The 14,120-nt window shown below is 35.7% G+C and overlaps 1 protein-coding gene across 6 annotated transcripts in view; it reads right to left on the bottom strand.

Annotated features, from left to right (window-relative positions):
* The window catches only part of PPP1R12A (protein phosphatase 1 regulatory subunit 12A), a 131,443-nt gene extending 119,196 nt beyond the window's left edge, over window positions 1-12,247 (bottom strand). For 3 of the 6 annotated variants that reach the window (XM_025040957.1, XM_025040956.1, XM_025040958.1), the window contains exon 1: window positions 11,777-12,247. In XM_025040957.1, the coding sequence (XP_024896725.1) occupies window positions 11,777-12,013 (237 nt within the window). In that variant the 5' untranslated portion in view covers window positions 12,014-12,247. The remainder of the gene's footprint in view (window positions 1-11,776) is intronic. The other 3 variants (XM_006923783.3, XM_025040955.1, XM_006923782.3) reach the window with 2 other exon arrangements.
* Window positions 12,248-14,120: the final 1,873 nt, after the last annotated feature.

The raw sequence follows: 14,120 nt of genomic DNA on the forward strand, positions 1-14,120 counted from the left end.
TCCGTTTTGCTTTAAAATATATTCCCTCCCTCCACCTAGCACTTAATAGGTCATGGTACAGAGTAGGCCTTTAATTTTGTTAAATGAATATATAAAAACTACTATGAATCTGGGAGTATTTATTTTTCAGTTATACATGTAATAGGAGTTACTGAGTATATATGGGAAGTGAAAGAGAAAACAAAGGATGACCTTAAGATTTTAGTTTAGTAAATGGAAGAGTGGCGATGTCAAAAATATGATGTGAATTATATAAAAAGGAGAACAGATCACATAAAAAGAAAACAGCTGAAACTATAAGAATGAATGATTGGAAAAGAAAAAACAGAAAGACATAGAAGGATCGTGAAACATTCTTCTTTAAGAAATAGACCAAAAGGGAAACTGAACAGGGGCATCCAGAGGATAAACAAGGAGGGAGCAGGGCTCCAGATTTCTGTTAAGTTACCTATAACTTAAACATAACCTTCTCAAGGACGTGAACTTTCCTGACATTCTAGGTTAAGTCCTAATAAAAATTTTCATTTCACTCTGCATTTCTAGTCTAACATTTACTAAAATTGTAATTATCTGTTTACAGTGCCGCCTCCACTAGATTGTATACCACAGGCAGACAGGGACCATTGTTTTAGAGATTAGTACAGTGCCAGGCATACTGTAAATATGATTCATAAATTTGTTGCATGAATGAGTTAATCACTAACTGAAATGAATAGCACTATAGCTATAAAATACAAATACTGTTTAATATATTAAAAACAAATTTTATACAGATTAATAAATTAACAAAACAGGTTTTCCTTTGGGTGACTTAGAGAAGAATGATATCACATTATGAATGTAACAGATGTATGTCAGCAGGATGACTTTTAAAGTTAGTTTTCTATAGTAGATATACTAGACTTTATTGAAAATGTACTTTGCATAAACAAGCATTCAAACAGCATGTTATTTTGAGCAAAACATGTAAAATTGCAGGTGAAATTTCTAAGGAAAAAATCCTAGCAATACAATGCCACAAGTGAGCAAAGATATACATAGTATAATATCTACCAAATAAAAAAAATTAGAAATGTACTAAATATTTATCATCCAACTACTAGGAAAATAAATTTTGAGACATACATGTGAACTTGCACATATACACACAAAGTGGAATCAATATTCATGAACACAGAAATATTTCTAAAAATATATAATTTAAAATGCAGGTTATAAACCAGAAAATTAAGTATAATTATAGAAAATTATAAATCAGAGGTAGCTAAAGGGAGTTTACCAAAGTTTTAAATGGAGCTATCTTCAGGCCTGAAAATTTGAATAGCATTTAATTACTTTTTAATATTTTCTTTGATGCTTTAATTAACTATTTTTCTTAAATTTTTATTTGCTATAAAATACATGGAAAACAGTAAACAAATTTGAAAGCCATGTTTAATAATAAAACAGACTAGTGGTTAGTGGGGGAGAGAGGTAGACAAGAAAAAAATTAAAATCATTTCTTCAATTAAAAAAATAATAATAAGCAAAAATAAAATAAAATGGAATGAACAAACAGCTCAAGGTCGCTAATCATCAGAGAAATGTAAATTAAAACCACAATGAGATATCACCTCATACCTGTCAGAATGGCTATCATCAATAAATCAAATAACAACAAGTGTTGGCGAGGGTGTGGAGAAAAGGGAACCCTCATATATTGTTGGCAGGATTACAAATTGGTACAGCTGCTTTGGAAAACAGTATGGAGGCTTCTCAAAAAAATTAAAAATGGATATACCTTTGGACCCAGCAATTGCACTTCTGGGTATTTATCCAAAGAAAACCAAAATAATATTCGTGGCAGCACAGTTTACAATAGGCAAGATGTAGAAGCAATCTAAATGCTCATCAACAGTAGATTGGATAAAGAAATTATGGTTCATATATACAATGGAATATTACTCAACCATTAAAAGAAATGAAATCCTACCATTTGCAACGACATGGATGGACCTAGAGGTTATCATGATGAGTGAAATAAGTCAGACAAAGATAAATACCATATGATTTAACTTATATGAGGAACCTAAGGAAAAAAAAGAACAAACTAGTCAAAAACAAACTCACAAATATAGTGGACTATTTGGTGATGGACAGAGGGAAGAGGTTTGGGGGGCTGGGAGAATGGAGTGAAGGGTTAAAGAAGTACAAATTAGTAGTTGAGAGGCGGTAACGGGGATGGGGAGCACGGCATAGGGAATGCAGTTAACATTAATACACTGGCCAAGGAAGGGAGGGAGCAATTAGGGAGATCATTTTATGAACTATATAGATGTCTAACCAATGTACTGTATACTTGAAACTAATTTAAATAAATAAATTTTTAAAAAATGAAAAAAAAACTAAAACGAAGATGGGCAAGACAAGAAGTGAGAGTAGAAGGCATCGAAGGCTTAGTAATTACTTTAGGCATTTTCATGTACAATGTAAGATAAATAAAATTGCTGAGAAGATCAGAAATTTAAAGACATTTTACTGTAAAAATGATGGCTGGCAGAGTTAAACAGCGGTAGATATTTTGAAAGGAAAAAACCTTGAACATTAGCAAAGTTTTTACGCACATTGTTCCATGTACTTGGAAAGATACAGAAATTGCTAAACATGTAATCCATTCTATATTTTTAAGAAAAGCTGTACCAATTAACATATCTCTGAGAAAAAAATAGCTCTTGATGAAATACAGTATGATCTAGCAAGAGCAGCATCAAATTCTTTTGTGGAAAACACAAAAATTCACACACACAAAAAGACCACATTCATATTATAAGCTATAACTTTGAGTTGTTTCATTACCCCGTGACCTGCCTATCAACCAGACTTGAATCCAAATGACTATCATTTTCAAAATTAAAACATTCTTTTGAAAGAAAAAAGCACAAAAACTTAACAGTGAGGATATTCAAAAGAATGTTCTTGAGCTGAAGCTCAAATAGAAGACTTCAAGAAATGTTCCAAGCAAAAGTATAAATATTAGAATAAGTTTATAAGTACCTAAAATAATTCTGAAGGCAAATAAAATGTATATACTTTAGTATGTTTAACACAAAGTAAAGGTAATTGTGTGTGTGAGTGTGTGTGTGTGTTAACAGTTAATCTAGGAAAATATATTTTCCCACATGGTTAACTTATAAGAGGATATCAATTCACATCTCAAAAAATTTCTCCTTTGCACCATCAGGTATTCAAGAAAATGACACAAACTTTCTACAATCCTATGATTTTTCTGTTAGAGAATATGTTAAACAAAAAAAAAATGTAATTTCAGCTCAAAATATAGTTAATAATCCAGTTAAAGTAACGCTTTTTATTCAGTCAAGCTCTCCTTGCAGAATAAGTCACTCGATGCACATAACGCATTTAAGTAGATTACTAAAAAGGTGACAGCTGAGGAATGCCTCATTTCTTTCCATGGTTTCTACTGAATGTCATTTCAGAAATGCCTATATAACACATGACAATGTGGAATGTCTCCACCCATGAAAGAACATTCAAGTCGAGCAAGCACACTTAGGGCAGTAACACCGAGCTCAAGTTTGTCTTTTTATGGTTAGCCAGCACAACAATGAAAAGATAAACAACCAAAATACTAAGGTCGGAAAATACTGACATACAGAGATCCATAGTGAAAATGTTACTGAGAAAAAAAATGATTAAAATTGTTATAAAGTATGAATTAATGTCTAACGCCAGTATGCTAGGGATTCCTTTCTAAATAAACACCCAAAGATTTGTTTAAGGAAATTCATTTTTTAAATGTTACATAAACTGAGCAAATTTCTATTTGTATTGGTAATCAGAAATATATTCCATTTCAAAAATAAATCGAAGATCCTGCCAAATTTTGACTATAACAATGGGTACCTTTACAATATAAGTATTATAAAACTAAGTTATTGTTGTAAGTTTTATTAGAATATTTTTAATGTTAGCTCTGTTAAACTTACCCACACAAACTGTTATCATTTTGTTATCTATAGATTCTGCTCTTTACAAGATCAGTCTGCATTGTGTTCAATTGTTTTTTAGTCAACAAACATCTACTGTACATCTGCTAAAAGAAAATGCAGGTACCAAATGGGATTTAAAGAAAAACTGAATCAAAGTCACTACTTGAAGGACTTCACTATTTTGTCTAGAGATAAAAGATACTAACAATAGCAAGTTGTATATAGTGCCAAACTTAGGGTTTAAACAATAAGTTAGAGAATGAATGTGTGCTCCAGTGGTCAAGCAAGTCCACGTTAAGTGCTTAGAGCTGAGCCTTAATATAAATAAGCTGGGGAATACATTCCAGAGGAAAATTACATGTGCAAAAGGCTTATGGAGGAAGTATAAATATAAAACCAGTGGCACCTAAAGAAAGTTTTAACTAATCTCCTGAATCTCTCTGCAGGTAAATTCTTTTTTGCTCCTTATTGGGTGTTCAGGAGCCAGGCACTGTGCATCCTGATGATCTAGCTTGCCACACCACCTGCACTCTATCATATCCTACCCGAAAGGAGGACATAGGGAATAGAGTTATGAAATCTGTTCACCCTCAATCACTCTCTCTTACTTGCATAAAAGAGCTTCAAGAACATCTGCTGTCAATACAGCAGTATTATAAATTGATATGTGAGTCTCCACTGTCATTTATTTGGACATATCCATATCCTATATCCTTTTGCTGTTATTAAAATATTGTTTATCTTTATAAAATAATGACAGAAGGTGATCAGGTTATTTTTCATGTCCTAACATGGCAAAATAAAAACTAAGCTACCCTCTTTTAGTCATTAAAAATATAAAAAACATGTTATTGGTCCATGAAATACAAAATTCTGGGAATCAATGAGTTGATGGGTAACGAGCAGAGCCCAGTTGAAATGGTGCTCTCACTTATTACTAATAAAGACAAAAAATTCTATTACCTTTTCCAAGTTAAGACTTGAAATATTATTTGGCTAAATTTTGCAAAATGGTTTAAAGAATAGAATATTCTTATAATTTGGATATTCCTCCTAAAAAAAAAAGCTTCCAATTAAAATTAAACATGATTAACATTAAAAAGGTGGTTTTATTAATTCAGGAGTTAATTCAAGTAACTATTAGCATTTTGTATAATATCTCAAGTCCTAATTATAAATACCAATAATCTCTGTACAGAAAGTAAATTGCAGGAGATTAAGCTAAATGGTAGTGACAAGCTGAAAGTTGTTATCCTTTCTTCCTATTTTTTTCCTTCCATCCTTCCTTCCTCCCTCCCTCCTTCCTTCCACTATTACTGATTACCTAAAATTTATCACTTTTCAGTAAAAGAGTTAAGAATGTGTGTGTATAAAGCATTTACTGTAAATGAATATATAAAAATGCCTAAAGCAATAATATAAATTGTTATTAGGAAAAAGGAAAATGAAGATGTTTAGAATTAAACTTTATGTCCTAAAAAGTTTTTGTTGCTGTTGTAACTTCCTTTGCAACGTCCCAAAACATTTGATCAAATATTCTGCATATAATGATTAGTCTAATACAATGTTAGCAGTTCTTAAAATTTAGGACAGATTCTGAAATTAATTTAAATATAGTACTACTGTATTTCAATTACCATAAAAGTTCTTAAAAGTATTGGCTAGTTAAAACAAAAGTGGATGAAATTACATACGTGTGTGTTTCATTTAATTTTCTGCTGACTTACAAGGGGAAACATCCAACTATTAATCATCAACCATAATGACTAGAAGATTTAAGAATATCTACTTTCTTCTTCAGACTATAGTGAAAACCTCTAGCATAGTGTTAAGTTTGGGCTTTGGAACCAGATAGACCTGAGTGAAAACCCAGCTCTGCTGTTTATTATCTTGGTAACTTTGATCAAGAGAAAGGGGACACTGTGAGAATTAAATGAGATATTGGTTCCAAAAGCATCTACCATAGTGTTTCACATATAACAAATCCTCAGCAAATGTTCACCAGCCAATTCCACTCGATAAAACTGTGGTAAATCATAGTTACTACATACTCAATCTCAACTTAGAATTCTAACCAATGACTACTGGAGGTCTTTAAAAACTTTCAAAGATGTTTACCGAAATGCCAATACTTTCTTTTCAACGTGATGTAGGACCTAACAATTTTTCAAAAGAAAAGTGGGGTAAAAATGCAGGCAGAGATGCAAAAACTTTCCCACCAAAGGTTCCCAAATAGTCATATATCAAAAATCATCTAACTAGATTTTTTCAAGTACAAGTATTTTTCTTATGTGAGAAAAGTACTTGTAAATATAGTAACAAATGGATGATGAAAAAAAAATTTCCTCTATATCATCTAGTGCTTCTACCTGGCCATACTAGAAAATGCTCAGTCACAGCTTGCAATCACACTTGTAGCTGAAGCACATGAAAGATGGTCTTGGTTGTGACACTTCAAAGTCAGACCACAAAACTGTTGCCAGGAAGCAAAAAGGCAGCAACTGCAGAAAAGGCATTATAACAGCAGCAGTGTGAGCACTAATGCCCTACCAGTACATCCCATATATGGCTAGGGTTGTCCATTTATTTGCAGGAAGTGAGGGGCCAGTACTGGGTTAGAAGTTTTGTTTGTTTGTTTAGGAGGGATTCTTTAAAAAAATGGATTTAGGATGATTTCAATAAAAATTTTAAGAGCCATCAGCATAAAGCATTATAGATTTCTAAAAAGAAAATTATGTAGAGAAAATAATTTCAACTGCATTCTTTTAAACACAGATTTTAATTTTATTTATAAGTGATCCAATAGTCTTTCAAGATATTAACATCCGCCCACCCAAAAAAAGGGGTAAACAATTATAAACTTTATATTCAGTTTTAAACAGATACTTCATATATATCAATTACACTACTGTCTAACAGACTCAATATCAGCTGCTTCCAGTCTCTTTTCCTTCTAGTTGGAAAACAGTTTTAGTAGCTGTAGTAAAAGACTTTTTTTAAAAAGAGAGTTACATTTCAGATTACAATTCAGTGAAAATGGATTGGCCGAGAAGATTAAGCACTTAAGAAAAGACTGCAGGAAAAGTATTCCTTTTACTGACAAGAGTCACATATTTTTACAAAGAAGCTTCAAATGGCTCTCTTAGAAGTTGATAAAATTTGTATTTTAAGGGCCAAAGGATTTAATACTAAACTTATCTGAAAGTCTGTCTGCATTGAGATTTAAAAGGAAAACTTTAGTATTTTTAAATTATAATTGCACAGAACATGGAACTAATTCTACTCTGTACTCCTCTACAGGACTTAGTTCATACCCTTATAAAGGAGGCAGCAAATTAATTAATGACTTGACTGAATATTTTTCTATCACTTAACCAAGATTTAAACTGGCTTAGGAATTTTTAATAGGAAGGGGGTTAATATTAAGCACTTTTTAAATCTCAAGATATTAAAAAAACTGTACGGAAGATCCACAAGTTTTTCATTTCTTTATAAACATACAAGTTCTACTATGTGCAAGAACAATACTCCAAGAGATGTGAAGGTTTTAAAGATCGACCTCATTACATACAAATAACTATAAAACTTTGTATCCATGATACAAGGCAAAAGATACAATTCAATAAATCTTTTAGTGAGCACCCACTGTGTGTCAGGCTCTGGAAATAGAAAAAAAAAAAAACAACAACAACAAAAAAAAACCTCAACTCGAAGAATTGGGGAGTTCGAGTAGTCCAGGAAAGATCAAGTTACAAACACTATTCAGTAAGAAGCGTTTTAATAGCAGCAGAAAAGCAAAATGTAAGGTACATTGAGGACCCCAGAGGAGAGAGTGTCTCTTCAGGGCCATAGTATTACATGAATTCAAAGACCAAAAGATCCCTTCTGGCTGGCACTTAGGTTGAATCGTGAAGAATGACTAGGATTTTGACTGGCAAAGAAGAGAGAGGATGGTCTACTGAGGATGGTCTACTGGTGGAAAGAGCATATCCACAGGCATGGAAATAAAAAAGGAAAGGGTAAAGGATATAACACAGTGGAGATATACCAGGTAAAAGCTAAATGGTGGAATACTTTAAATCTGAATTTTAGGAGAGGAATGACAGAGTGACATACTTAAAAGATTAATCCCATAGCCAATATGAATGCTGGATTGGACAGAGAGGAGGTGGAGAAAGCAATTAGCTATTATTATACTCTAGGGATAAAAATAATAAAGGTATGAACTAGGTCGATAGTGAGAGTGGCAAGAAAAAGAACTGACACAAAGGCAATTGTGAACAAGACTAGATATATGTAGACACAAGGATGAGGAAATAATAATTAAAATGTTTAAAGTTTGATCTAGAGTTAATTATATTAAGGGAAACAGGTATCAATGGAAGAGTAGATTTGGTGAAGAAAGGTAAGTTTCAGGTTGAAGTGATAAAAGTAGATTATAAAATTGAATCACAATTATGAAAATTCATGTTTGAATAATAAGATCCTTGGAAGAAATCACAAAGGTAAACGTAAATACAGTACAGTAGTTGCTCTTCTATGGCAAAGAAGGTGGATCTCTACTATATTATAATATATAGTTTAAAATATAAAATCACAATATACTGAATAATAAATATTTCTCTTTAAATCAATACTTCATCATCAGTAGAAAAATGCAAGTAAAGGACTGGAGCTCTGTAGAACTGGAAATTGACTTGGAAGTCACTTACCCACAGCACTTACCTACAGAAGTAGATAAGATTTTAAGGTAAAATCAAAGGCTAAGCTAAAAATTATTGAAAAAAATCTCAGTCCTACATTTTATGCACACAAGTATTAGTAAGAATCAAAAGCATTCTATAGAAAACTCTGTTTTCTAAAATTTTTATAAACTGAAATACAGATCGCATAGTGTAAAACTCTACCAGGTAGCTATAAAATCATAGTTGATTATTGCCCACTGTAAAACTGAACATCTACTCTAGACCTCAGTTCTAGAAAACCAGATGTTTATATCACAATTTCTAGAAACCAAGATAGGAAATTTGACAAAAACCAATGTTCTTTCTCCTACGTGGAAGACTTATTTATATACAAACAGAATAACTGACAACTGATTATCTTCTAATGATAATGTATTTAACCCATTAATACAGAAACTTGTAAATATAAGCTGTTTATATTAAAAATGGAAGTAAAATATTAGATTAAGAAACGTTATTTGTGTGTTGTGAAGTCCTTTGGTCAAAACCAATAAAGTAAATGAATATTCCAAAGGACTAACAAATAATCTGGTAAAAACATTTTAGGCGTTCGATGTATTACCTTTCTAGGAGTTAAATTTGAAAAAAAAAAAAATTATTCAAGGGCTAGGAAACAAATCAGGAGGTCAACTTTAGGTTTTATAATTGAAGTATTTAAAATAAGCAGCATTCAAGAGATTCCTTAAAAGCTTAACATTTTCTTGCAATTCTTTTAAAAAGTTTTATTTATCACCTTTCACTATCTGTTGTCCTGAATTTGCTCCAGGCAAACTCGCTGTGCTCACTATCACAACGGGAAAAAAATACAAAAATTAATAAAGGAGAAATAAGAGTGGAGAAAACAAAATAAATTAATGCTTGATATTTTAAAGACTTTGGCTTCACTGATTTAAGGAATGTGCAGATAAATTACAGAAAGATATCATGTAAATGATTACGCATAAATCTGGAAACGTCTACTTAAGCTCTTGTCCCTTAAAACAAAATACCCAATAAAGACCACACCTGTATAATGCCAAACTAATGAATTCAGTTATCAGGAAGACACTGACAAATCTGATAATTCTTGCAACATAACCAAATTGAGAGGGGAAAAAAAAAACTTTAAGCCTATTAGATAATATTTTATCTTCCTACCTAGGCCAATAATATCAAGTATTAGCAATGTGCCTTTCCTCCAAGCCCATACAACTGGGTTCCTAGACAACAGTAATAACATTAAATTTCTATTTGACAATTTTAATAAAACATATTGATGTAAACCATTATCCAATTGTATCAAGTATAACTGTCTTTCAGAATCGATTCCATACTAAACGTGTAAATTACATTTGAAAGAAACTTGAAGATTCATCCTATATAATTATATAATTATATTATCATTTTAATGCCAAAACTTTCATTCTTAACACCATGTTTTCAGAATCTAGAGTTATACCACGCCTTAAAATAAACCTCAGCCAAATAAAAAGCTTGATATACATTAGACTCTCAGTTCATGGAATAGAGAAAGATCTAAAGACCATGTTATATTTTTACTAGGTCCCACATTCTGAATTCCAGATTTGTCCTGCAATTTGTCAGTCATTTCAATTCATCCAGACAACTCTATAAACAAAGGCTATTAGCTAAGTTTGATACGAGAATTCAATTAAATAAAACTTAAAGTGATTAGCATTCACTAAACAGGAAGCAGTAAAAAGGAAAATTCCACCACACACCTCTCTTTAAAAAAAGGCAGCAAGGGAATATGCATAAAATATAAAATCTTAAGTTTCAACTTCCCAAACAAGTTCTTGTTTACAATATTAATCAAAATAAAGCTACAATCGTCCACATATCATCAAGGCAGCTTTGAGAATAGTGTACAAGTCTTTCTTTCATTGTAAGAGGAAGCTTTGCTGTAAAGTTCTGTAGCAATTCTAAGTTGCCCGCTAAGAAAATGGAAAGAGTCTGTGTCTTGTCACCTATTATCATCACTTAAAATTTGCTTTTTATACAGAACTCTATGTGGTTGTGTTGCTTTTGGCCTGTTAAAGGCAAAGGAACATTATCTCTGGATTGCCAACAGTTTCTCCTTATTTGGCTAACATTGAGAGATCCCAATCAGACTACTATAAAACTTTAACATGCACAAAGCATCCATTTTGAGAAAAGTCTGCGACCAGTTTTCTTTTTTCCCACCCCCAAAAGAAAAACCGGAGCCTGGTAAACTGCCTTTGAAAAGACTGCCCCGTATTTATTTTTCTTTTTCCAACCCCAGTGCAGACTCCAGAACCTGAGGCTCAAGGATCTCTGACACTGCGGCAAACTCTTCTAGGAAGATACTCCTTAGTATGTTCCGGTCTGGAGGTGGGCACAAGTGAATGCTTCCTTACCCCATCCCCTCCCTTTCAGCCGGTGCAGATCAGCTAATTACACCCGTTTTCCCCTCCGAAGTGACCAAGAGTAATAAAGGAGAAAACAGGAAATCGTCCGCTCAGGGCATTCGGTTTAGGGCTGTTGATTACTATTATCATCGACATTATCATTATCATCATCATCATCATCATCATTTGCAATCAACTCCTAAAAACTACAACAAATCCAATGTCCACCTATAAGCCAAAGTCCATCTGCCCGACTATCTCTAATACCCCTTGTTGGTCATTTTCTTCAGCATCTGCCATCCTCCAAGTATATCACTGACATCTGGGCCCAGGCACAACCATACTACAATCCTCCCCGTCTCGACCTTAAATCCCAGGTACATGCCCACATATGACCCTGGGGCCCCAAGCCGACCACAGTCCCTTTTCCCCTCTGCCCCGGAAACCACTCGGTTCCCAGCTCCACCAACAGGTCTGAAGGGGGCCTCAAGTCCAGATCCCTCCCTCCGCCAGTTCTCTCTCCCGCCCTCCTTCGCGGGAAGCCGCCCCCTCATCCTGCAGCAGGGAGTCTCCTGCCACCCCCAGCCTCAGGAGGCCCAGAGCCGAAGGGCGTCCAGGGCGGGAGGCCGATGAGGGCCCTCAGGGTCAGAGAACAGACGGCGGGCGCACAGACCTGGTGCAGGGCAGTGAGTCCGTCCACATTGGCGTAATTGATGTCGGCGCCGCGATGCAGCAGCTTGAGGACCTCGTCCGTGTCGCCGCTAGAACAAGCAGCCAGGAAGACAGCGCCATCGTCGAACTTCACCTTGGTCTTCTGGCGCTTCACCACCGGAGGCTCGAGGTCCGTCTCGGAGCCGATCCAGCGCTTCAGCTGCTCGTTCCGCTTCTGCTTCGCGTCCGCCATCTTCATCCCCTCTCCTGCCGCTGGGTCTTCTTATCGCGAGGGGGAAGGGGGAGGCGGAGAGGGAAGAGAGGGGAGGCAGGGGGTGTGTGACTGTTTCTATGAGTGCGGGCCAGAAGAGGGCTGGGAACCGGGAGGAGACGCACGAGACTTCCAGTATCCCACAGAGCACTGGGGCGGCGCGCCCGGCCGAGCGGACCTCCCTTTCTACCACAGAAGCCCTCCCGCCCCCGACCGGCCACCCGTCACCGGCGGCCTATCTAACGTAACTTCGCGAGATCCGGGCAGGGAGGCGCCCTTGGGCCACTGCGCATGCGCCCTAGGCCTGTGCCCGCCCCAGGAAGAGAGCTCTTCGAACTGTGGCGGGGGCGGACAGGCTACCGGAGGGAAGCGGGTGTGGTCCAGGCCGCCGGGGCTGCGGGGGCTGGGACCAACCTGGAAGGGCGGAGACAGGGAAGGAAGGTTGTCTTGCCCGGCTGAAGGTTCCTGAGGTTCCGGAGGCCAAGAGTCGGGCTGTACGGCGGCTCTACGGGGCAGTCTGCCTCCAGGGCTGTCGCAGCTCTGCCGAGTCGTTTGCTCAGGGAGGATTTTCCCATTGGCTGCCTTATTTGAATGGAACGGAGGATAGGTTGTGAATTAGGCGTTTGTGATTTCTCTTTCTAAGGAACTGATTAACTTGAGTACGCCAGTGTTGATAAGAACCTTTTAAAAGTGGCGTCTGTGTAGCGGAGGGCTTTAGTGGTAACCAGATCTCAGCCGAGGTTACTGCCTGGTGACAAGGTTTGACCTGCGCTAATTGCGGTGGCTTTCTGCCAACTTCCACTGTAGACACGTCTTTCCTCTTATGCTGTTTTTTTGTTGCTTTGTTTTTGTTTTTCTCTCTCACGCGTATTTTGGGTCCTCTTCCTTTTCCTTCAATGCTTTAAGCCTCTCTGGTACTGCCCATGAGCTTAGCTCAGCGTTGGTACTGGTCCTGACCTTTTAAGGGATTTCTGGTTCCTGCTCCATCGCTTTCTAAGGATGGGTAAAGACCCAGTCGCTTCTGGAGTTCAAAAGGAATGTTAATATTACACAATTAATTCAACCGGTATTAAATATTTAGTATGAGCCAGCCATTGTTCTATTCACTGTTGATACAATAAGGGTAATGACATATTTAAACTACCTTTTGAGGTCACATGTTCAAAAAACACATTGTCATTTACCATAATCATAAAAAAAGGCCTTTTTGTCTGTATGACACGTACCCCCCCACACACACACGATTTGTTAACAACTACGAATGTCTTTTGAGCCATTTATTTACAATCTCTGCTGATATTTTTCTAAACACTATTTTCAGCCAGTATTTCTCAGAGCATTTAGAGCCAAAATTAATACTTTGCAACTTTACCATTGAACGGGAATTTTAGAGACCGTCTAAACTGAGTACCCAGAAAAGTAATTGACTTATTTTTTTACTAACCAGCAGGATTAGAAGTCCTTCAACAAACATGTACCTGTACTGGAGGTACAGCTGCGAACAATTAAGCTTTTCTTATTCTCCAGTAGACTACATTGCAGCCTGTTATGTAGAGAAATAAAATAATTGAGTAAAATGTGACCAAGAAACCACCTGAATTTTCTGAACTAGTAATAAGCCGCAAGTTATGGTAAAAATATTAACTCTGAAAATATTGTAGAAATAGAAAGTGAATGTAACGCATAAAATGCACCAATGGTAAAATTAGACCTTTGAATAATAATAGTGTAAGGTGATGAAAAATTCTGTTAGCATTTAAATACAAAATTTCTACTCATTAAAAAAGCTCCAGAATACAGCTCTTAGAATAAAAGACAGGAATTTGAGGATTGCCTTGTCAGCTCCTCCAGCTACCTAGAAAAACTGGCAGCTTATCCTTACTCTTTTAAGATGTTATGGTCTGTTTGGTAGTTCTTAAAAGTGCTGTGGTATATAGAGTGGTATCTCAAGTTTTCATTTGAGCAAGAGTTTGCTGGGAAGCATGATATTTTTGATTCAAGCACTTCAGGATGTAAAATTAATAAATAAAACAGAAGTTTGTTAATAAAACAAACAATTATCAGTTCTCAAAGGCTACCATTCAAAACCGAAAGA

Source organism: Pteropus alecto, unplaced genomic scaffold (assembly GCF_000325575.1).
Source record: "Pteropus alecto unplaced genomic scaffold, ASM32557v1 scaffold76, whole genome shotgun sequence".
In the NCBI taxonomy this organism is placed as follows: Eukaryota; Metazoa; Chordata; class Mammalia; order Chiroptera; family Pteropodidae; genus Pteropus; species Pteropus alecto.